The sequence below is a fragment of the Cervus elaphus genome, chromosome X, assembly GCF_910594005.1.
Source record: "Cervus elaphus chromosome X, mCerEla1.1, whole genome shotgun sequence".
Classification (NCBI taxonomy): domain Eukaryota; kingdom Metazoa; phylum Chordata; class Mammalia; order Artiodactyla; family Cervidae; genus Cervus; species Cervus elaphus.
Window position 1 is genome coordinate 99,553,948 of NC_057848.1, and position 24,305 is coordinate 99,578,252.

The 24,305-nt window shown below is 36.1% G+C and overlaps 1 protein-coding gene across 4 annotated transcripts in view; it reads right to left on the reverse strand.

Moving 5' to 3' along the window:
• LOC122690232 overlaps window positions 1–24,305 on the reverse strand; it is a 414,205-nt gene that overhangs the window by 250,587 nt on the left and 139,313 nt on the right. For 3 of the 4 annotated variants that reach the window (XM_043897284.1, XM_043897285.1, XM_043897282.1), the window contains exons 1-2: window positions 9,476–9,612; window positions 9,021–9,059 (exon numbers count right to left, since the gene is read on the reverse strand). In XM_043897284.1, the coding sequence (XP_043753219.1) occupies window positions 9,021–9,038 (18 nt within the window). In that variant the 5' untranslated portion in view covers window positions 9,039–9,059; window positions 9,476–9,612. Of the gene's footprint in view, window positions 1–9,020; window positions 9,060–9,475; window positions 9,613–24,305 lie in introns of those variants that run through there. The other variant, XM_043897283.1, reaches the window with a different exon arrangement.

Genomic DNA, 24,305 nt, shown 5'->3' on the forward strand with positions numbered 1-24,305 from the left:
ACTAGCCTACTCAAACTCTTCCAGAATATTGCAGAGGAAGGAAAACTCCCAAACTAATTCTACAAGGCCACCATCACACTGACACCAAAGCCACACAAATATGTCACAAAAAAGAAAATTAGAGGCCAACATCACTGATGAACATAGACTAAAAAATTCTAAACAAAATTCTAGCAAATGGAATCCAACAACACATGAAAAAGGATCATAGATCATGATAAAGTGGGCTTTATCCCAGGGATGCAAGGGTTCTTCAATATATGCATATCAATCAATGAAATACACCATATTAACAAACTGAAAGATAAAAACCATGTGATCTCTCAATAGATGCATAGAACAATTTTGACAAAATTCAATACACATTTATGATAAAGCTATCCAGAAATTAGGCATAGAAAGAACAAACTTCAACATACTAAAGACCATGTATACAAGCCCATAGCAAACATTATTCTCAATGGTACAAAAAACTGAAAACATTTTCTCTAAGATTAGGAAAAAGTCACTCTTTCCACTATTATTCAACGTAGTTTTGGAAGTCCTAGCCACAACAATCAGAGAACAAAAAGAAATAGAAAGGAATGCATATTGGAAAACAAGAGGTAAAACTCACTGTTTGCAGATGACATGATTCCTACATAGAAAACCCTAAAGATGTCACCAGAAAACTACTAGAGTTAATCAATGAATTTAGTAAAGCCACAGGATATAAAATTAATACACAGAAATCCCTTGCTTTCCTACACACTGACATTAAAACCTCATAAAGAAAAATTAAGGAAACATCCCATTCACCATTACAACAAAAAAGAATAAAATACCTAGGAATAAATCTACCAGAAGAGACAAAAACCTATATGCAGAAAACTATGAGACACTGATGAAATTAATCAAAGATAACACAAACAGATGGAGAGATATACCATGTTCTTGGACTGGAAGAATCAATATTGTCAAATTACTTTATTACCCAAAGCAACATACAGATGCAATGCAATCCCTATCAAACTACCAATGGTAGTTTTAACAGAACTAGGACAAACAACTTTAACAATATTTTTGGAAACACAAAAGGATCTGCAGAGCAAAAGCAATCTTGAGAAAGAAAACGAGCTGGAGGAATCAACCTTCCTCAATTCAGACTATTCTACAAAGCTACAGTCAACAAGATAGTATGGTACTGGCAATAAACCAGAAATATAGACTGATGGAACAAGGTAGAAAGCCCAGCGATAAACCCACACACCTATAGACACCTTATGTTTTATGAAGGAGGCAAAAATATGCAATGGAGAAAAGAAAGCCTCTTCATGAGCTGGTGCTGGGGAAACTGGACAGCTACATGTAAAGAATGAAAAGTACCCCTCCTAATACCATACTCGAAAATAAACTCAAAATGGATTAAAGACTTAAGTCTAAGGCCAGAAACTATAAAGCTCTTAGAAGAAAACACAGGCAATACAGTCCTTGACATAAATCAACAGCAACATCCTCTATGACCCACCTCCTAGAGTAATGGAAATAAAAACAAAAATAAACAAATGGGGCCAAAATAAACTTAAAAGATTTGAACAGCAAAAGAAACTATAAATAAGGTGAAGAGACAACTCTCAGAATGGGAGAAAACAATAGCAAATGACAACTGGCATAGGACTAATCTCCAAAATATACAAGCATCTGATGCAACTCAATAACAGAAAAACGAACAACCCAATCAAAAAGTGGGCAGAAGACCTAAACAGACATTTCTCCAAAGAAGACATACAGATGGTTGACAAATATATGAAAAGATGCTCAACATTGCTCATTATTAGAGAAATGCAAATCAAAACTAAAATGAAGTATCAACTCTCGCTGGTCAGAATGTCCATCATCAAAAAGCCTACAAACAATAAATGCTGGAGAGAGTGTGGAGAAAAGGGAACTCTTTTACACTCTTGGTGGGAATGCAAAATGATACAACCACTATGGAGAAGAGTATGGAAATTCCTTAAAAATCTATGAGTAAAACTACTATATGTCCCAGTAATCCCACTGCTGCTGCTGCTGCTGCTATTAAGTCACTTCAGTCGTGTCCGACTCTGTGCGACCCCATAGACAGCAGCCTACCAGGCTCCCCCGTCCCTGGGATTCTCCAGGCAAGAACACTGGAGTGGGTTGCCATTTCCTTCTCCAGTGCATGAAAGTGAAATCACTCAGTCATGTCTGACTCTTAGCAACCCCATGGACTGCAGCCTACCAGGCTCCTCTGTCCATGGGATTTTCTAGGCAAGAGTACTGGAGTGGGGTGCCATTGCCTTCTCCGAGTAATCCCACTACTGGGCATATACTCTGAGGAAACCATAATTTAAAATGACATATGTACCCCAAAGTTCATTGCAGCACTATTTACAGTAGCGAGGACATAGAAAGCAACCTAGATGTCCATCAACAGACAAATGTATAAGGAAGTTGTTGTACATATATACAGTGTACTATTACTCAGTTATTAAAAGGAATGCATTTGATTCAGTTCTAATGAAGTGGATTTACTGAGAGCCTATTACACAGAGTGAAGTAAGTGAGAAAGGAAAAACAAATATCATCTATTAACACATATTTATGGAATCTAGAAAGACAGTACTAATGATCCTATGTGCAGAGCAGCAAAGGAGACACAGACATAAAGAACAGACTTTTGGACACAGTGGGGTAAGGAGATGGTGGGAGGATTTGAGAGAACAGCATTGAAATATATACATTACCATATATAAAATAGACAGACAGTGGAGTTTGATGTATAATGCAGGGAGCCCAAAGCCAGTGCTCTGTGACAACTTAGAGGGAATGGGGGGCAGGGATGGGAGCGGGTATCAAGAGGGAGGGGACACAGGTATACCTATGTCCAATTCATGTTGATGTATGGCGAAAATCACCACAATATTGTAAAGTTATGGCCTTCCAAATTAAAAATAAATAAGTAAATACAAAAGAGATGTGGTGCATGTATACAATGGAATATTACTTGGCCATAGAAAGAACACATTTGAGTCAGTTCTAATGAGGTGAATGAACCTAGAATCTATCATACATAGTGAAGAAAGTCAGAAAAAGCAAATATTGCATATTAACACATATATGTGGAATCTAGAAAGGGTACTAATGAACCTATTTGCAGAGCAGCAATGGAGACACAGACACAGAGAACAGACTTGTGGACACAGTGGAGGAAGGAGAGGTTGGGATGAATAGAGAAAGTAGTTTTGCAACATATACATTACCATATGTAAAAAAGATAACCAGTGGGAATTTGCTGTACCATGCAGGGAGCTCAAACCCAGTGCTCTGTGACAAACTAGAGGGGTGTGATGGAGTGGGAGATGGGAGGGAGGTTTAAGAGGGAGAGGATATATGTATGCCTATGGCTTATTCATGATGATGTTTGGCAGATATCAACATAATATAAAGCAATTATCCTCCAATTAAAAAAATTCATTTTAAAAAAGAAGGATTTCATAATATTGATGAAAGGGTGAACTCTTAATACAAATATTCACTGCTTCATCTTTGTTTATCATTAACATAAACAGAATTATCACTTAAATTTCACAGTGAAATTTCACTTTTTTGTTAGTTGCAAATATAGCTTGCTACAGTATAAGAACTCATCAAAAATCAATGACAGCATCTTCTGAAAATCAATTAGTTACAAGGAATTTACTGTAAAAAATAATGCCTATTTTATTATTATTTGTAAATCATGTGCTACATATCTCTAGTATCATTAATATGCATGTATCATAATGTTCATATATATTAAAATATTCTATATCTGTTGATCTACATATTTCATGCCTGTTTTTTTCCAGACAGAGTTGTTAAGCATTTACCAGCATACCACTATCTAATCATTTCACTTTTTTCATTAATTTTCATTCATTGTACCTAAAAATTTAGACTCTGGTATACAGATGCCTGGTGGCTCAGACGGTAAAGCGTCTGCCTACAATGCAGGAGACCCAGGTCCGATCCCTGGGTCAGGAAGCTCTCCTGGAGAAGGAAATGGCAATCCACTCCAGTATTCTTGCCTGGAAAATCTCATGGACAGAGAAGCCTGGTAGGCTACACTTTACATACAGATGCAGAAGAGAGTAAATGCAAACTCTTGCCATCTAAAAAAGGCATAATATCCAAGGGTAATGAGAATCCTAATCATTTTGACATGTGACAAAGGCAAAGGTAATCGCTCTTTTTCTTATCTATGAAGTATAATATAACCAAAATTTGAGGAGAAAGGAACCTATAAAATGACTCTACACAACACCAAATGTAGCCCCTTTGGATCTTAACAATCAGGGGTTAAGACGCTATATTAGAATTTGACTTCTTGGCAACTTCCATTAATAGAAATCCAAAGCATTATAGATGTCCACATTGACTCTCCAGCCTAATCCCCTTTTATTTCCCTATAGGAAAGGCTGTGGTCTTTCCTTATCTCCCAAACATACAATGTGCTTTCCAATCCCTGTCCCTTCACTCAAACTCTTCATTAGGGATCACCCTTCCTCACAAACTCCTATTTGAAGAGTCCTGTCCCCAGTATACCACTAGGGCTAACCATCAGTGCATAATCCACTAATCTGTTCTAATAAGGCTGATGCTTTTCTCAAAAAACTCAAGATTTGCTCTAATACCCAAAAGTGCATATATTTTTTTGTGTATATTGGCCCCTTCAGAGAAATCCTTTGCCTTTGTCTGATGAAAAACATCAGTTAGGAAAGGATCTATAAAGCATTCTGTACATCTAAAAGTATACATACACACATACATATGGTTTTTAAAGGGATTAGATCCAGTAAACTGTGCGCCTGAAGAACTATGGATGGAGGTCCATAATATTGTACAGGAGGCAGTGAACAAAACAATCCCAAAGAAAAAGAAAAGCAAGAAGGCAAAGTGGTTATCTGATGAGGCTTTACAAATAGCAGGAGAAAGAAGAGAAAAGAAAGGGAGAAAAGAAAAGGTACATCCATCTAAACGCAGAGTTCCAAAGAATAGCAAGGAGAGAAAAGAAGGCCTTCTTCAATGAACAGTGCATAAAAATAGAAGAAAACTACAGAAGTTAAAAGACTAGAGATCTCTTCAGGAAAACTGTAAACATCAAGGGAACATTTTGCCCAAAAATGGGCACAATAAAGGACAGAAATGGTAGAGATCTAGTAAATGCTGAAGCAATCAAGAAGAGACGGAAAGACTAGATGGTGGAAAGAATACATGGAAGAACGGTACAGAAAAGATCTTGATGAACAGGATAACCATGATGGTGTGGTCAGTCACCCAGAGCCAGATATTCTGGAGTATGAAGTCAAGTGGGCCTTAGGAAGCACTGCTGTTAATAAAGCTAGTGGATGTGTTGGAATTCCAGTAGAGCTATTCAAAACTCTAAAGGATGATGCCACCAAAGTATTGCACTCAATATGTCAGCAAATCTGGAAGACCCAGCAGTGGCCACAGAACTGGAAAAGATCAATCCTCATCCCAATTCCCAGGAAGGATAGTAATAAAGAATGTTCTAAGTATCAGAGCATTGCACTCATCTCCCATGCTAGTAAGGTCATGTTTAAAATCTTGCATGCCAGGCTTCAGCATTATGTGAACCAAGAACTTCCAGACATCCAAGCTGGATTTAGAAAAGGCAGAGGAACCAGAGGAACCCGAACGCAAGGGGATTCCAGAAAAAAAAAACATCTACCACTGGTTCATCAACTATGCTAAAGTCTTTGACTATGTGGACTGTAACAAACTGTGGAAAGCTCTTAAAAATGGGAAAGCAGACCATCTGCTACCTGTTTCCTGAGAAACCTGTATGCAGGTCAAGAAGCAACAGTTAGAACCCTGTTTGGAACAACTGATTGGTTCAGGATTGAGAAAAGAGTGTGACAAGACTGTCTGCTGTCACCCTGTTTATTTAACATATTCACTGAGTACATCATGAGAAATGCCAGGATGGATAAGATGAGTTACAGGCTGTAATTAAGATAGGTGGGAGAAATATCAACAACCTCAGATATGTGGATGATATCACTCTAATGGCAGAAAATGAAGAGGAACTAAAGAGCCTCTTGATGAAGGTGAAGGAGGAGAGTGAAAGAGGAGGCTTAAAACTAAAAAAAAAAAAAAAAATCTAAACTAAAAAAATGGCATCTGGCCCCATTAAATTATGGCAAATAGAAGGGGAAAAGGTGAAAGTAGTGACAGATTTCTCCTTCTTGGACTCTAAAATCACTGTGGAGGTGACGCCAGCCATGAAATCAGAAGATCATTGCTTCTCAGTAGGAAAGCTATGACAAACCTAGACAGTGTGTTGAAAAGCATAGACATTATTCCGCTGACAAAGGTCAGCATAGTCAAGGCTATGGTCTTCCCAGTGGTCACATACAGTTGAGAGAGCTGGACTATAAAGAAGGCAGAGCATCAAAGAATTGATGCCTTCAAACTGTGGTGCTAGGGAAGACTCCTGAGAGTCCCTTGGACAGGAATGAGATCAAATCAGTCAATCTTAAGGGAAACCAACCCTGAATACTCATCAGAAGGACTGATGCTGAAGCTCCAGTATTTTGGTCACCTGATCTGAACAGCCAACTCATTGGAAAAGTCCCTGATGCAGGGAAAGATTGAGCACAGAAGGAGAAGAGGGTGTCAGAGGATGAGATGGCTGGATGGCATCACTACTGATGCAATGGACACGAACTTGGGCAAACTTCAAGAGATGGTGAGGGACAGGGAGGCCTGGCATGCTACAGTCCATGGGGTTGCAAAGAGTCAGACATGACTGGGTAACTAACACAACACATATATTTATTGATATATGAGTGTTTTGCAGTTTACAAGTGAAAACTGTTAATATTATTGCTTTTACTATCACCATCAAAATTTTTCAAGATGCCTCCTTTCCTTTCCATTATTACCACCTGTTGTTTTTCACCTGCAACATCAATAGGATTTAATTGCTTGAAATAAATTTGGAAAGTTTGGAATACTGAAAAATGAACTGGAGAGCTGGCATTACAGATAGGCATTATATTCACAAGGGACTTTTAATAGTAGATTTGGCAGTCTGATTTTAATCAGTTTTTTGCACAAGGGAATATTTAAAGATAATGTTGAGTAAATAGTTTTCTGGCTAAACTATGCAGTATGGTTTGGAGCAGAGAGCTAGGAAATCATCATGTGTGCTAAGCCACTTCAGTCATGTCCGAATCTTTGAGATGCTATGGAATGTAGCCTGTCAGGCTCCTCTGTCCATGGGATTCTCCAGGCAAGAATGCTGGAGTAGGTTGCCCTCCTCCAGGGTATCCTTCCAACTCAAGGATAGAACCTGCATCTCTTACATCTCCTACGTCTCCTGCATTGGCAGGCAGGTTCTTTACCACTAGTGCCACCTGGAAAGCCCCAGGAAACCATATGATACAGCTATCAAATAACAACAACAATAGCAAGAGCAATGAGGAGGATATGAATTAGTTGGAAGAGGAGCGGATATAAGAGAAAGAGGAGGAGGAAGAGATATAGCATCTGTAGCTAATATTTACCAAATACTATATACAAAAACACTAAAGATAATTACCTTTCACAATATTTACAACAGTTTTCAGCATTGGCATTATCTCCATTTTGGAGATAAAGCAATGAAAGCTGTGAGTAGTTGAGTATAGTACACAAGGTCACAGTAAGTTTTATCTGAAATGTAAATCGAGGCAGCCCGACTCTAGAGTCTAAATTTGAAACCACTTTGCTGAATAATTTAGCCATATGATTTCTCTGAGACTGCTATACACCCATGATGGCCCAAGATAAGATTAACTCAATAGTATTTTGATAAAATTTCACTAGAGGACTGTCAATTTGACAATACAGACAATTGAGAATATATTTGTATCTTCCTACTGGGGACTACTATAAACAACAAAGATATATACTACAACAGTAGGTTGAAAGGGATTAAAACCAGAAAATACGGAACCCAGAAGAATCTAAGAACTTCAGAACTCAGGAGAGAGAGTTCACATCAATGCTCAAAAGTAGCTAAATGGAAACTCTTTATAATCAAATCTGGGTTCAAGATATCAATCTAATACACTTCTTACAAGTGATTATCAAATTTTCTAATTGAGTGTTTGTATATCCTACCTCGGATGATAATATATTTTTAAAACATCCATAAACTGTGAACTCATACATAAACAATTTAAGTTTATATATACAAGGAAATTTACAAATGAATCTCCCAGTGCACTTTCCATACCTGCCATGGCTAACTATATGTAACAATTATTTCTGTTATGCTCTGTGACTGAAAATTAATAAATCAGTATCTCTTTGATGAAATATATTCATATTCTAACAGTCCCTCTGTGTATTCACTTGCAAATTTTTCTCATTTGTAAGACACATCTTTAGTACAATGGTAAATCGATAATAAGAAACTCTCTGGTAAACAGGTATACTCCCTATGAAAAATGAGAAAAAACAAAAATTCCTACTGTTTAATAGCTCTTACACACTAGCAAAAACACAAAATAACTTATAACTGTCCACTGATAACTTGGACATCATACACCATATCTCACACACACACACACACACAAACACAGAGCTTAAACAGTACAGGAGAGAAAGGATAGTATTTCCAACTAACAGGACATCTAAAATGCCAGAGCCAAAAGAGATGAGGTGCTAAAACTTTTACAGAACAAACTTAAATAGTCTCCATGCAAAGCGAAACAATTAGCCAGATGTTTCCAGCTGGGTAATTAATGTACAGAAAAGATCCCATTTGACTCAATTTTGTTCCACATTACAGGCAGTTGTTAATAGCAGCAATTCCAAAGCAATTTAGTAACTATACTTTGAATCATAAAATTATAAAGGTGAGTATATCCATCTTATCATATTCAGTTCTTAGCATTACAACAAATTATTTTTTACTTAACACTTCTCAATAGATTTTGTTGTTGCTATTACTATCATTTTCTTACCTGATCTTCTCCTTGCATAGCTTGCTCTTCAACTTTGTCCTAAAGGGGAAAAATAATTTATGAAGAAAATACAGCAGAGGAAAAGAAAATCAAAATTTTTAAAAAGAAGTTAAGCTGTTAAAAAAGCAAAGATGAGTTAGCAGTAATTTCTGCATAGTGATTTTCAGTTCTACTTCTGTGGGAATTGCTTAAATGCATTAAATAATATTATTTTAGTACAGTTATTTAATCATCTATACATCAACTTGACTATAATTATTTGCAAGCAACATTTCTACATCTTATAAAATATTTATGTTTGTGAAACTTTGTAAATAAGGCTTTTAAGATCAAACTGTTCTATCTCTTAAGCTTCTGGCATCTCTCTCATTCAAGATCACTGATTCATCATCTGAAATATTAATAATATGTATATGTATTTAGTTCCCACTCCCATAACCGGAGATAAAATTCACCTGAGTCTGGAGACTTGTACTCTTGGGAATTTCATTTCTCAGAAAAGCAAACCATGATAAGAACTCTTTCTCTGGTCCAAATTCTGACTATGAAAGAAATGTTTAAAAGTCACAGTATCCACAGGAAAGAGTGACCATGTTATCTTATAGTTAGTAAGTAGTAATGAAGGAAGGGAATGGTAGTCATAGTCAGACACATGTCTTGCTATTATTAGAATGACATTTCCAGCAGCTGTCCAAATAGCTCAAATCCCCCATCACAACTGTAACTTACCTCAAAGTCAATATAAAAATTAACCAGCTACCAATTCTTGAATTTAACTGTGAATGGACTTGAGGAACTTCCTGCTCTGTAGGCTTTGTAAGTGTTAAATCACCTATTGAGATAGTTAACATAATTTCCCTAACTTTCAGCTTTCCATGCAATCTGCCACTATAGAGCCAGACATAGAGTGAAATAATTAACCATGTACTAATTTTTAAACTACACATCTTCAGTCTTTATATTTAACCTTACTTTCTATTGATAGGGTGAGAAAAAAATGAGACTGTAGAAGACCAAAAATATAAAGTTATTTGAGTTGTATAGCTTTATAATTAGTTAAGATTTTTCCCTTGGTATGTTGAAGAATATAGAGAATAATGAACTTCAATTTTAAACATAAACTGGTCAGCCACTTGTAAAAGAATGAAACTAAAGCACTTTCTAACACCATACACAAAAATAAACTCAAAATGGATTAGAGATCTAAATGTAAGACCAGAAACTATAAAACTCCTAAAGGTAAACATAGGCAAAACACTCTCCAACATAAATCACAGCAGGATCCTCTATGACCCACCTCCCAGAGTACTGGAAATAAAAGCAAAAATAAACAAATGGAACCTAATTAAATTTAAAAGCTTTTGCACAATGAAGAAGTGATAAGGAAGTTGAAAAGACAACCTTCAGAATGGGGGAAAATAATAGCAAACTAAGCAACTGACAAAGAATCTCAAAAATATACAAGCAGCTCTTGCAGCTTAATTCCAGAAAAATAAACAACACAATCAAAAAATGGACCAAAGAACTAAACAGACATTTCTCCAAAGAAAACATAGAGATGGCTATCAAACACATGAAAAGATGTTCAACATCACTCATTATCAGAAAAATGCAAATTAAGACCACAACGAGGTACCATCTCACGCCGGTCAGAATGGTTGCTATCAAAAAGTCTACGAACAATAAATGCTGGAGAGGGTGCGGAGAAAAGGGAACCATCTTACACTGTTGGTGGGAATGCAAACTAACACAGCCACTATGGAGAACAGTGTGGAGATTCCTTAAAAAAAAAAAAAAAACTGAAAATAGAACTGCCATATGACCCAGCAATCCCACTACTGGGCATACACAACGAGGAAACCAGAATTGAAAGAGACACCTGTACCCCAATGTTCATCATTGTTTACAATAGCTAGGACATGGAAGTAACCTAGATGTCCATGAGCAGATGAATGGATAAGAAGGCTGTGGTACATATACAAAATGGAATATTACTCAGCTATTAAAAATAATGCATTTGAATCAATTCTAATGAGGTGGATGAAACTGGAGTCTATTTTACAGAGTGAAGTAAGTCAGAAAGAAAAACACCAATATGGTATATTCACGCATATATATGGAATTTAGAAAGATGGTAACAATGTCCCTATATGTGAGACAGCAAAAGAGACAGAGATAAAGAACAGATTTTTGGACTCTGTGGGAAAGTTGAGGGTGTGATGATTTGAGAGAATAGCATTGAAACAAGTATATTACCATATGTGAACTAGATCGCCAGTCCAGGTTTGATGCATGAGACAGGGCACTCAGGGCTGGTGCACTGGGATGACCCTGAGGGATGGGATGGGGATGGAGGTGGAAGGGGGTTCAGGATGCGGGACACATGTACACTCATGTCTGATTCATATCAGTATATGGCAAAAACCACTACAATATTTTAAAGTAATTAGCCTCCAATTAAAATAAATAAATTTAAAAAATAAAAATATGAAAAGAACCAAGTTATAGAAACAAACTAAATAAATAAACATATATCGGTGGTCAAGCAAAGCAAGTATTGTAAAAGTTAACAAATACAAAAATTAGTTGCATAGGCTCCCTTCACAGAACAGAGATTCATCCATTTATCTTTGGGTGAAAAGGCTTAAGTATTTGAGTACTCAGTTTAGATCAACTTCACTAAAATTATAATATAATGAATGAAATGAAGACAACAAAAGTGATAATGTTTTAGAACATACTATTAGTTACCCATAACAATTGTATCACAGAAGGCAGAGTAAAACTATGTCTAATTTACATTCATACGCAGTCCCAATTATTTTCATATCTAGGTATTTTCTTTACCAGTACACTTAAGGATATTTCATTAATAATGTAAGCTCCACAAATGCTGCTATTCATTAACACACATTGTTCTGGGATACTTGGTAAATAAGTTAACTGATTTTTTCTTTCATATTTAATTTGTTTAAAGTTATTGAAATACAACTTCACTGTACTTGAAAAAAAAAAAAAAACAAAGAATAAAGACCATTTTAATGAAAAATTTTGTGCATGTCAGAAAGGTTTATGTTTTCAGATGGGAGACAAAGATTTTTAAATTTTATTATTAAATACGCCCCCAAAAAGGTCACTGCAGGTAAGATTAATACGAATGAGTTGTCTTGAAGCTAAGAAATGAGTTACTTGAACTTTCCTTCTAACTGCTGAAGAGTAAGCCATCTGCTTCATCATCATTTAAATCACATTCCATTCTCACAATTTACAACCATTTGTTACAGTGGTATGGAACTAAGAGGCAAAAGGAAGGCTAAAGGAAACTGTACCTGAGGATATGAAAACACTGCTTGGCAGGCTGATTTCACTGGAATTTTTAAAGTATACTTTAAGAATTAATTCCGCCATGGAAGTAAAGGTAATCATTTTTTATTACATCTCTCTAGTCAATATTTCAAGAAGTGTCATATATGAATATTAACTTTCAGAATGTCTACTGCTCTATTCCCAATTCCAAAGTACATGAGGTTTTACACAAGTGAGCAATAGTGGCAATAAGGAAAAAGAGTGCTTTTCTTTATCAGAATTTGCCAAATACTGGAAAATATCCCATAAAATAAACTACTGACCCATACTTGGTGCCACTGTCTGAAAAGCTGGAGACAGGAAGTCAAAACTTAGGTTTCTTATTATAGAGCAATGCATTCCCTCTCAGATGAAAGCATGAATTAGGCTTGAGGACAGATTCCAAAAACAACGCATAAATTATTTTTCTCATGTAATAAAATGGACAATTGGACCCTGCGAAATGGCCATCAGCATTTCTTCTATTTTTAATTTTTGCAAAATTATTTCTTATATTTTGCTAATTTTCCTAGAATAGATGATTAATTGTGAAGCTTCAAAATGTTTCTCCAAACCCTCTAAAAGGCACTGGTAGTTAATTATGGTGATCTGTGATATCAAAGGGACAAATGGAGAGTTGAAGTTCAAGTAATTCCTATTATTTCATTCCAGAAAAAGAAACTTCCCTACTCCTCTGAAGTATATAATCCTTGATGCTCCAGAGCCGAAATTCTACTTATAGTGATATCATCTTATCATACATGTTAGTAATTATCTTCACATAACAAATTATATGAAGCCAAATTTTCATTTATTAATTGGTATCAAACCTCAATGGTTACCTTTTGAGGTATATCCAAATTCATTTACTGTGTATATACTGTCAAATGAGTATGAACATAGGTAGAAATATTCATAATATCAAAAATCTCCTGTTTCCTTCGATACTGTTTTCACCTAGTATTGTTTCTTGTAATTAAAGAGAAGATTTAATAGCAAAAATGGAAAATCCACTAAAGACAGATTTCCAACTTCAAGTTTTGATGACAAATCCAGTGAATATTTTCTGACTGCATGAGGCTATACAGTTTAAAAAATTGTGATTATACATCAGCATCTGCCAGTAAGTGCTCCTTTGTCTTTCTAGAATGGAGGGACCTTCCACAAGGGAAATAAAAGTTGGTTGCACTGAGGTGTTTTTTTAAAATTTTATTTATTTATTTTAATTGGAGGCTAATTACTTTACAATATTGTAGTGGCTTTCGCCATACATCAACACAAATCAGCCATGAGTGTACACGTGTCCCCCATCCTGAACCCTCCTCCCACCTTCCTCCCCATCCCATCTCTCAGGGTTCTCCCAGTGCACTGGCCCTGAGTGCCCTGTCTCATGTATTGAACCTGTACTGGTGATCTAGTTCACATATGGTAATATACATGATTCAATGCTATTCTTTCAGATAATCCCACCCTGGCCTTCTCCCACAGAGTCCAAAAGTCTGTTCTTTATCTCTGTGTCTCTTTTGCTGTCTCATATATAGGATCATCGTTATCATCTTTCTAAATTCCATATATATGCATGAATATACTGTATTGGTGTTTTTTGTTTTGTTTTTCTTTTTTTTTAATTTATTTATTTATTTTTTCAGTGGGTTTTGTCATACATTGACATGCCAATCAAAAAATGGGCCAAAGAACTAAACAGACATTTCTCCAAAGAAGACATACAGATGGCTAACAAACACATGAAAAGATGCTCAACATCACTTATTATCAGAGAAATGCAAATCAAAACCACAATGAGGTACCATTACACGCCAGTCAGGATGGCTGCTATCCAAAAGTCTACAAGCAGTTGTTTTGTTTTTCTGACTTACTTCACTCTGTATAGTAGGCTCCAGTTTCATCCACCTCATTAGAACTGATGCAAATGCATTCTTTTTAACAGGTGAGTAATATTCCATTGTGCATATGTACCACAGGTTTATTATCCATTCATCTGCCGATGCATATCTAGGTTACCTCCATGTCCTGGCTATTGTAAACAATGCTGCAATGAACATTGGTGTACAAATGTCTCTTTCAATTCTGGTTTCCTCAGTGTGTATGCCTAGCAGTGGGATTGCTGGGGTTTTTAGTCAATACAGGACAATACTATATTAAACAATAAAAGATTAATACAGGTAAGTATGAAATATAAATACTTCTTTTGTTGAATTTAAATATGCAAACCTGATGATAGTAATAACCCATGAACAAATGATATATTTAAGAAGGCTAAAACAAAAGTAACACAAACAAGTTTATTGTATTTGGTTGACCTATATTTCCTTGTCAAACATACATCATTTTTAACGTCAGAAAATATTTTGCCTCAAACTATACTGCTCACAATTAGTGATAAATGTTAATTTTACATCTTTTGTAATATTTAACCCTGATGACAATCTCCTCCTCACGTATATCTCCATCAGTTCAGTTAAGTTTAGTCTCTCAGTCGTGTCCAACTCTTTGCAACCACATGGACTGCAGCACACCAGACTTCCCTGTCCATTAACAACTCCCAGGCTTGCTCAAGTTCATGTCCATCAAGTCAGTGATGCCATCAAACCATTTCATCCTCTGTCACCCCTTCTGCTCCTGCATTCAATTTTTCCCAGCATCTGAATCTTTTCCAATGAGTCCATTCATCACATCAGGTTGCCAAAGTACTGGAGCTTCAGCTTCAGCATCAGTTCTTCCAATGAACATTCAGGACTGATTTCCTTTAGGATTGACTGGTTTGATCTCCTTGCAGCCCAAAGGACTCACAAGAGTCTTCCCTAATATATCTCCATAACTTCTAATAATTTCCTGGTTCTTCTGATAGTCTTGTCTCTTGATCCCTCTCATCCCTCTCATTCTGTCCTTCACTCCCCTTCACTCTTTGTTTGCTTTTTGCTTCAATTGGGTGGTAAGAATACTAAGCCAGAAGACCTGAATTCTAGATCCATCACCATGATTTATTCACTGAGAATTATGGAGCAAATAATTAAACTCTATGACCCTTAGTTTTTTCATCTATAAAATGGGCATGATGGCACCTATCCCTGAAGTAGTTTGTTGTTTAGTTGCTAAGTCCGCATGGACTATAGCCTGCCATGCTCCCCTGCCCATGAGATTACCCACACAAGAATACTGGAGTGGATTGTCATTTCCTTCTTCAGAGATCTAACCCACAGTTCCTGACAACATCTATCCCTGAAGTACTTTTACTTTTTTCATCATTAAAAAAAAAAAAAAAAAAAAAAAAAAAAAACCTCTTGACTTTTGTGTGTGTTTTAGAATGTCTACTATTCTCTTACCTCTCAAATCTTTTAAAATCAGAATAGAATAAGGGAATATTTTTTGTCATTTCTTTCTCCAGGGCATCTCCCCAACCCAGGGATTCAAACACTGTCTCCTACACTGCAGGTGGATTGTATCTCACTTAGCCACTAAGGCTCCCGAATTATGGGATCAGCTCAGTTCAGTTCAGTCACTCAGCCATTTCTGACTCATTGCGACCCCGTGAATCACAGCACGCCAGGACTCCTTGTCCATCACCAACTCCTGGAGTTTACTCAAACCCATGTCCATCGAATTGGTGATGCCATCCAGCCATCTCATCCTCTGCCATCCCCTTCTCCTCCTGTCCCCAATCCCTCCCAGCATCAGGGTCTTTCCCAATGAGTCAACTCTTCACATCAGGTGGCCAAAGTACTGGAGTTTCATCTTCAGCATCAGTCCTTCCAAAGAACACTCAGGACTGATCTCCTTTAGGATGGACTTGTTGGATCTCCTTGCAGTCCAAGGGACTCTCAAGAGTCTTCTCCATTACCACAGTTCAAAAGCATCAATCCTTCGGCACTCAGATTTCTTCACAGTCCAACTCACATCCATACATGACCACTGGAGAAACCATAGCCTTGACCAGATGGACCTTTGTTGACAAAGAAATGTCTCTGCTTTTTAATATGCTATCTAGGTTGGTCATAACTTTCCTTCCAAGGAGTAAATGTCTTTTAATGTCATGGCTGCAATCACCATCTGCAGTGATTTTGGAGCCCCAAAAAATAAAGTCTGACACTGTTTCCACTGTTTCCCCATCTACTTCCCATAAAGTAATGGGACCAGATGCCATGATCTTAGTTTTCTGAATGTTGAGCTTTAAGCCAACATTTTCACTCTCCTCTTTCACTTTCATCAAGAGTCTGTTTAGTTCCTCTTCACTTTCTGCCATAAGGGTGGTGTCATCTGCATATCTGAGGTTATTGATATTTCTCCCGGCAATCTTGATTCCAGCTTATGCTTCTTCCAGCCCAGCGTTTCTCATGATGTACTCTGCATATAAGTTAAATAAGCCGGGTGACAATATACAGCCTTGAGGTACTCCTTTTCCTATTTGGAACCAGTCTGTTGGTCCATGTCCAGTTCTAACTGTTGCTTCCTGACCTGCATACAGGTTTCTCAACAGGCAGGTCAGGTGGTCTGGTATGCCCCCTCTTTCAGAATTTTCCACAGTTTATTGTGGTCCACACAGTCAAAGGCTTTGGCATAGCCAAAAAAGCAGAAATAGATGTTTTTCTGGAACTCTGTTGCTTTTTCAATGATCCAGCGGATGTTGGCAATTTGATCTCTGGTTCCTCTGCCTTTTCTAAAACCAGCTTGAACATCTGGAAGTTCATGGTTCACGTATTGCTGGAGCCTGACTTGGAGAATTTTGAGCGTTACTTTACTAGCGTGTGATATGAGTGCAATTGTGTGTGGTAGTTCGAGCATTCTTGGGCATTGCCTTTCTTTTGGATTGGAATGAAAACTGACCTTTCTCAGTCCTGTGGCCACTGCTGAGTTTTCCAAATTTGCTGGCATATTGAGTGAAGCACTTTCACAGCATCATCTTTCAGGATTTAAAATAGCTCAACTGGAATTCTATCACCTCCACTAGCTTTGTTCATTGTGATGCTTTCTAAGGCCCACTTGACTTCACATTCCAGGATGTCTGGCCCTACGTGAGTGATCACACTATCTTGATTATCTAGGATAGTAGTTTATAAATGATTCCTTGCTACAAAAAGTCAAACAATTTTATTAAGACTATTATCTCAAAGTCTCTGAATTGAGCTTTCTGATCTTCTTCATCAATACTTCCCAAGGTTTCCACTATCACGTTATATGCTGTTAGCTTTCAAAATTAGCTCTCTTAAATTTTGATTAGAGAAACCTAATTTCTCACATATCTGAGTCCCACACAATTGGATTACAGAGTGTGTGGAAAAATCTGGTTGTTTTTTTTTTACCATTATTTCTTTTTTATTTACACTTCTTTTCAAAAATTTTACATTATATTGGAGTATAGTTGATTAACATCATTTAGTTTCAGGTGTACAGCAAAGTGATTCAATTATACACATAACATGTATATATTCTTTTTCAAATTCTTTTCCCATTTATATTGTTACAGAGTATTGAGTAGAGTTCCCTGTGCTATACATTAGGTCCTGTTTATGATCTGTTTTAAATATAGCAGTGTGTACATGTCAATCCCAAACTCCCAATCTATCCCTCCTCCCACCCTTACCCTCGGTAACATAAGCTTATTCTCTAAATCCTGTAACTATGTTTCTACTTTGTAAATAACCTTGTTTGTATATTATTTAGATTCTGAATATAAGCAGGATCATATATTTGTCTTTCTCTGTCTGACTGCCTTCATTAAGTATGATAATCTCCAGCTCCACCATGTTGCTGGAAATGGCATTATTTCATTCTCTTTAATGGCTGAGTAATATTCCATTCTATATATGTACCATATCATCTTCATCCATTAAACAATTGATGAACATTTAGGTTGCTTCAATGTCTTGGTTGTTGTCAACAGCACTGCAATGACTACTGGGTTGCTGGTACTTTATCCAACTATGTTTTTCCCCAGATATATACCCAGGAGTGGGATTGCTGGATCATATAGTAACTCTATTTTTTAGTTTCTTAAAAATGTCCATATCATCCCCCATAGTGTTTGTACCAACGTACATTCCACCAACACTGTAGGAGGGCTCCCTTTTCTCCACACATTCTACAGCATTTGTAGACTTTTGATGATGACCATTCTAATTGGTGTAAGTAAATATCACTTTGTAGTTTTGATTTGCATTTCTCTAATAATTAGCAAGGCTGAGTGTATTTTCATGTACTTCTTGGCCATCTGAATATTTATTTTGTAGAAATACCTATTTACACTGTCTGCCCATTTATGATAGCGTTTCTTTTTACATAGAGCTGCATAAAATGTTTGTATATTTTGGAGCTTAATACCTTATTAATCCCTTGTTAATCCCTTGTCAGTCACACTGCCTGCAAATAATTTCTCTCATTCTACCAGTTGTCTTTTTGTTTTGTTTATGGTTTTCTATGCAATGCAAAAGCTTCCTTTGCATAGCAAAGGAAATTATGTCCCATTTTAAAAATACTCAAAAGTTTTTGCATAGCAAAACCAAGTATGTCCCATTTGTTTATTTTTGTATTTATTTCCATCACTCTAGGAGATTGACTAAAACAGATAATGTTACAACTTATGTCAAAGCATGTTCTTATGTTTTCTTCCAAGTTTTATAGTATCTAATCTTACTTTTAAGTCTTTAATCAATGTTGAGTTTATTTTTGTGTTTTGTGATAAAGAATATTTTAACTTCATGATTTTTACATGTAGCTGTCCAGGTTTCCAACCATCATTTATTGAAGATACGGTCTTTTCTTCATGGTATAGCTTTGTCTCCTTTCTTATAGATTAATTGATCATAACTGCATCTATTTATTTCTGGAATTTCTATCCTGTTCCACTGATCTATATATCTGTTTTTGTGACAGTACCATATAGTTTTGATGACTGTAGCTTTGTAGTATAGTCTGAAGTCAGGAAGCCTGATTCCTCTAGCTCCATTTTTCTTTCTCAATTTGCTTTGGCTATTTGAGGTCTTCTGTCTACTTACAAATTTTAAAATTTTGTGTCATGAAGAATGGAATTGGTAAATTCTTTTGCCATTGGTAATTTGATAGAGATTGCATTGAATCTATAGATTGCCTTGGGCAGTACGCTCATTTTGACAATATTGATTCTCTCAATCCAAGAACATGGTATATCTTTCCACCTGTTTATGTTATCTCAGTTTCTTTCATCACTGCTGAGTATAGATCTTTCACATCCCTAGGTAAGTTTATTCCTAAGTATTTTATTATTTTTGTTGTAATAGTAAATGTGATTGGTTCCTTAATTTCTCTTTCTGATCTTTCATTGTTAGTGTATAGAAATACAAGAGATTTCTGTGCATTAATGTTGTATCCTGCAACTTTACCAAACTTAGTGATGAATTTTATTAGTTTTCTAGGGACATCTTTAGAATTCTCTATTTATAGTATCATGTCATCTGCAAACAGTGACAGTTTTTCTTCTTATCTAATTTGAATTCCTTTTCTTTTTCTTCTTTGGTTACCATGGCAAGGACTTCCAATACTATGTTGAATAAAACTGGCAAGAGTGGACATCCTTGTATTATTCCTGATCTTAGAAGAAATGCTTTCAGGTTTTCACCATTGAGAATGATGTTTACGTTGGTTATATCATATATGGCCTTGATTATGTTGAGGTAGATTACCTCTATGCTCATTTTCAGGAGCATTTTTATCATAAATACTGTTGGATTTTGTCAAAAGCTTTCTCTACATCTATTGACATGGTCATGTGGCTTTTATTCTTTAAGTTGTTAATATGGTGTATCACACTGATTGATTTCCACATATTGAAGAATCTTTGCATTGCTGGGATAAATCCAACTTGATCATGTTGTATGATCCTTCTAATGTATATTAGACTATGTTTGTTAGTATTTTGTTGAGGATTTTTATGTCAATGTTCATAAGTGACGTTGTTCTTATTTAGTCACTAGGTCGTGTCTGACTCTTTGTGACCCCATGGACTGCAGCATACCAGTCTCTCCTGTCCTTCAACATCTCCTAGAGTTTGTTCAAACTCATGTCCATTGAGTCAGTAATGCTATCTAACCATCACATCCTCTGCTGCTCTCTTCTCCCTTTTCCTTCAATCTTTCCCAGCATCAGGGTTTTTTCCAATGAGTCAGCTCTTCACATTGGTTTACAGTTGTGTGTGTGTTTGTGACATCATTGTCTGGTTTTGTTATCAGGGTGAAGATACCCTTGTAGAATGGGCTTTGGAAGCATTCCTTCCTCTCCAAGTTTTTGCAAATGTTTGCGAAGTATGGGTTTTGGTTCTTCTCTAAATGTTTGATAGAATTCACCTGTGTAAAACTGGAGCCCATTATACAGAGTGAAGTAAGCCAGAAAGATAAAGAACATCATAGCATACTAACACATATATATGGAATTTAGAAAGATGGTAACGACAACCCTTTATGCAAAACAGAAAAAGAGACACAGAAGTACAGAACAGACTTTTGAACTCTGTGGGAGAAGGTGAGGGTGGGATGTTGCGAAAGAACAGCATGTATATTATCTATGGTGAAACAGGTCACCAGCCCAGGTGGGATGCTTGAGACAAGTGCTCGGGCCTGGTGCACTGGGAAGACCCAGAGGAATCGGGTGGAGAGGGAGGTGGGAGGGGGGATCGGGATGGGGAATACATGTAAATCTATTGCTGATTCATGTCAATGTATGACAAAACCCACTGAAAAAAAAATAAATAAATAAGAATTCACCTGTGAAGCCATATGGTCCTAGAAGCTTGTTTGTTGGAAGATTTTAAGTTGCAGTGTCAATTTTATTACTTGTGATTGGTCTATTTATATTTTCTGTTCCTGGTTCAACATGGGAAGGCTGTACCTGTCTAAAAATGTGCCCATTTCTTCCAGGATTACTTTTTTTTTTTTTTTTTTTTGCACACAGTTGCTTGTAGTAGTATCATGATCCTTCGTTTTTCTGTCATATCAGTTGTAATTTCTCATTTTTCATTTCTAATTTTATTGAACTCTCTCCTTTTTTGTTGATTAGTTTGGCTAAGTGTTTATCGTAATTTCTCATTTTTCATTTCTAATTTTATTGAACTCCTTTTTTGTTGATTAGTTTGGCTAAGTGTTTATCATAATTTCTCATTTTTCATTTCTAATTTTATTGAACTCTCTCCTTTTTTGTTGATTAGTTTGGCTAAGTGTTCATCAATTTTGTTTATCTTCTCAAAGAACAAGCTTTTAGTTTCATTAATCTTTGCTATTTTCCCTTCATTTCTATATCATTTATTTCTGCTGTGATTTTTATGGTTTCTTTCCTTCTACTAACTTTGGATTTTGTTTGTTCTTATTTACCTAATTGATTTAGGTATAAAGATAAATTGCTTATCTGAGATTTTTATTTCTTGAGGGGGGACTGAATTGCTACGAATTTCCCTCATAGGACTATTTTGCTGCATCCTACAGGTTTTGGGTCCTTATGTTCCCTTTGTTGCTTGTTTTTATGTATTATTTAATTCTTTCTTTGATTTTTTCAGTTATCTCTTTGTTATTTAGCAGCATATTGTTTAGTCTACATGTGTTTGTGCTTTGTATAGTTATTTTGTTGCAATTGATTCCTAATTTCAAAGTTCTATAGTTGGAAAAGATGCTTGATATGACTTCCATATTCTTAAATTTACCAAGGTTTGATTTGTGACCTAAGATGTGATATATTCTGGAGAATATTCTGGGTGCACTTGAGAAGAAAATGTATTTTGCTGCTTTTGGATAGAATGTCTTATAAATATCAATTAAGTCTGTCTGGTCTATTGTGTCATTTAAAGTTTTTGCTTTATTATTTATTTTCTGTCTGGATGATCTTTCCAAATGTGTAAGCAGGGTGTGAAAATTACCCATTATTATTTTGCTACTGTCAAACACTACCACAAGACTACTAGAGCTCATCAATGAATTTGGTAAAGTTTCAGGATACAAAATCAATACACAGAAATCTCTTGCATTCTTATACAGTAACAAAGAAATATCAGAAAGAGAGATTAAGAAATAAATCCCATTTGCCATTGCAAAAAAAAAAAAAGAAAAGAAAAGAAAGAAAATACCTAGGAATAAAACTATCTAAGGAGGTAAAAACCTGTACTCACTATGACACCAATGAAAGAAACCAAATATGACATAGATGGAGAGATATACCATGTTCTTTGATAGGAAGAATCAATATTGTGAAAATGACTATATTACTGAAAGCAATCTATCTATTCACTCGAATCACTATCAAATTACCAATAACATTTTTAACAGAATTAAAAGAAAAAAATATAATTCACATGGAAATACAAAAGTCCCAGAATAGCCAAAGTAATCTTGAGAAAGAAAAATGGACATACAGAAATTAGGCTCCCTGACTTCAGTCTGTACTACAAAGCTACAGTCATCAAAACAGTATGGTACTGGCACAAAAACAGAAATATAGATCAATGGAATAAGATAGAGAGCACAGAGATCACCTAATTTATGACAAAGGAGGCAAGAATATACAATAGAGAAAAGACAGTCTCTTCAATTAATGATGCTTGAGAAAACTGTACAGCTACATTTAAAAGAATGAAATTTGAACATTCACTAACACCATACACAAACATAAACTCAAAATGGATTAAGCACCTAAATGTACAGACACTGTGAAACTCTTAGAGGAAACGAGGAAGAACACTCTTTGCCATACATCACAGAAAGATCATTTTTGATCCCCCACCTAGAATAAGGAAAATAAAAACAAAATAAACAAATGTGATCTAGTTAAAATTAAAAGTTTTTACACAGCAAAGAAAGTCATAAAGGACATGAAAAGACGACCATCAGAATGGGGGGAAATATCTGTAAATGAAGCAACTAACAAAGGATTAATTTCCAAATATACAAATAGCTCATGAAATTCAATATCAAAAAAACAAACCAATCAAAGCCTGGGTGAAAACCTAAATAGATATTTCTCCAAACAAGACATACTGGTGGCCAAAAGCCAAATGAAATGATTCTCACTATCATTAATTATTAGAGAAATGCTGATCAAAACTACAGTGAAGTGTCACCTCACACTGGTCAGAATGGTCATCATCCAAAAATCTACAGACAATAAATCCTGGAGAGAGTGTGAACAGAAGGGCACCCTCTGTCACTATTGATGGGAATATAAACTGACACAGTCACCATGAAGAACAGGATGGAAGTTTCTTTAAAAACTAAATATGGAACTGCCTTATGACCCAGAAATTCCACTACTGAGCATACCTCCTGTGAACCGTAATTATAAAAGACACATGCACCCCAGTGTTCATTGCAATACTATTTTCAAAGCCAGAACATGGAAGCAACCTAAATATCCATCGACAGAGTAAAGATGTGGTACATATATACAGCAGAATATTACTCAGCCATAATAAAGAATGATACTGAGTCACTGGCAGAGACATAGATGGACTTAAGAGTCTGTTACACAGAGTGAAGTAAGTCAGAAAGAGAAAAACAAGTATCATATATTACTGCATATATGTGGAATCTAGAAAAATAGCACAGATGAACCTATTTCTAGGGCAGGAAGAGTCACACATGTAGAGAATGGCTGTGTGGATATGGGTGGGGGATAGGTAGTGTGGAATGAAATAGGAGTTTGGGATTGATATTTGGGCACTGCTATGTGAAAAACAGATAGGTGGTGGAACATGCTGTATAGCATGGGGAGCTCAGTTTGGTGCTCCATGGTGACCTAGATAAGTGGAACTGGGAGAGGGGGTACAAAAGGGAAGGGATATATGTATTCATATAGCTGATTCACTTCATTGTACAGCAGAAACTAACACAACAATGTAAACAACTATACACGCATGCTCAGTTGCTCAGTCATGTCTGACTCTTCGGGACCCCATTGACTGTAGCCCACCAG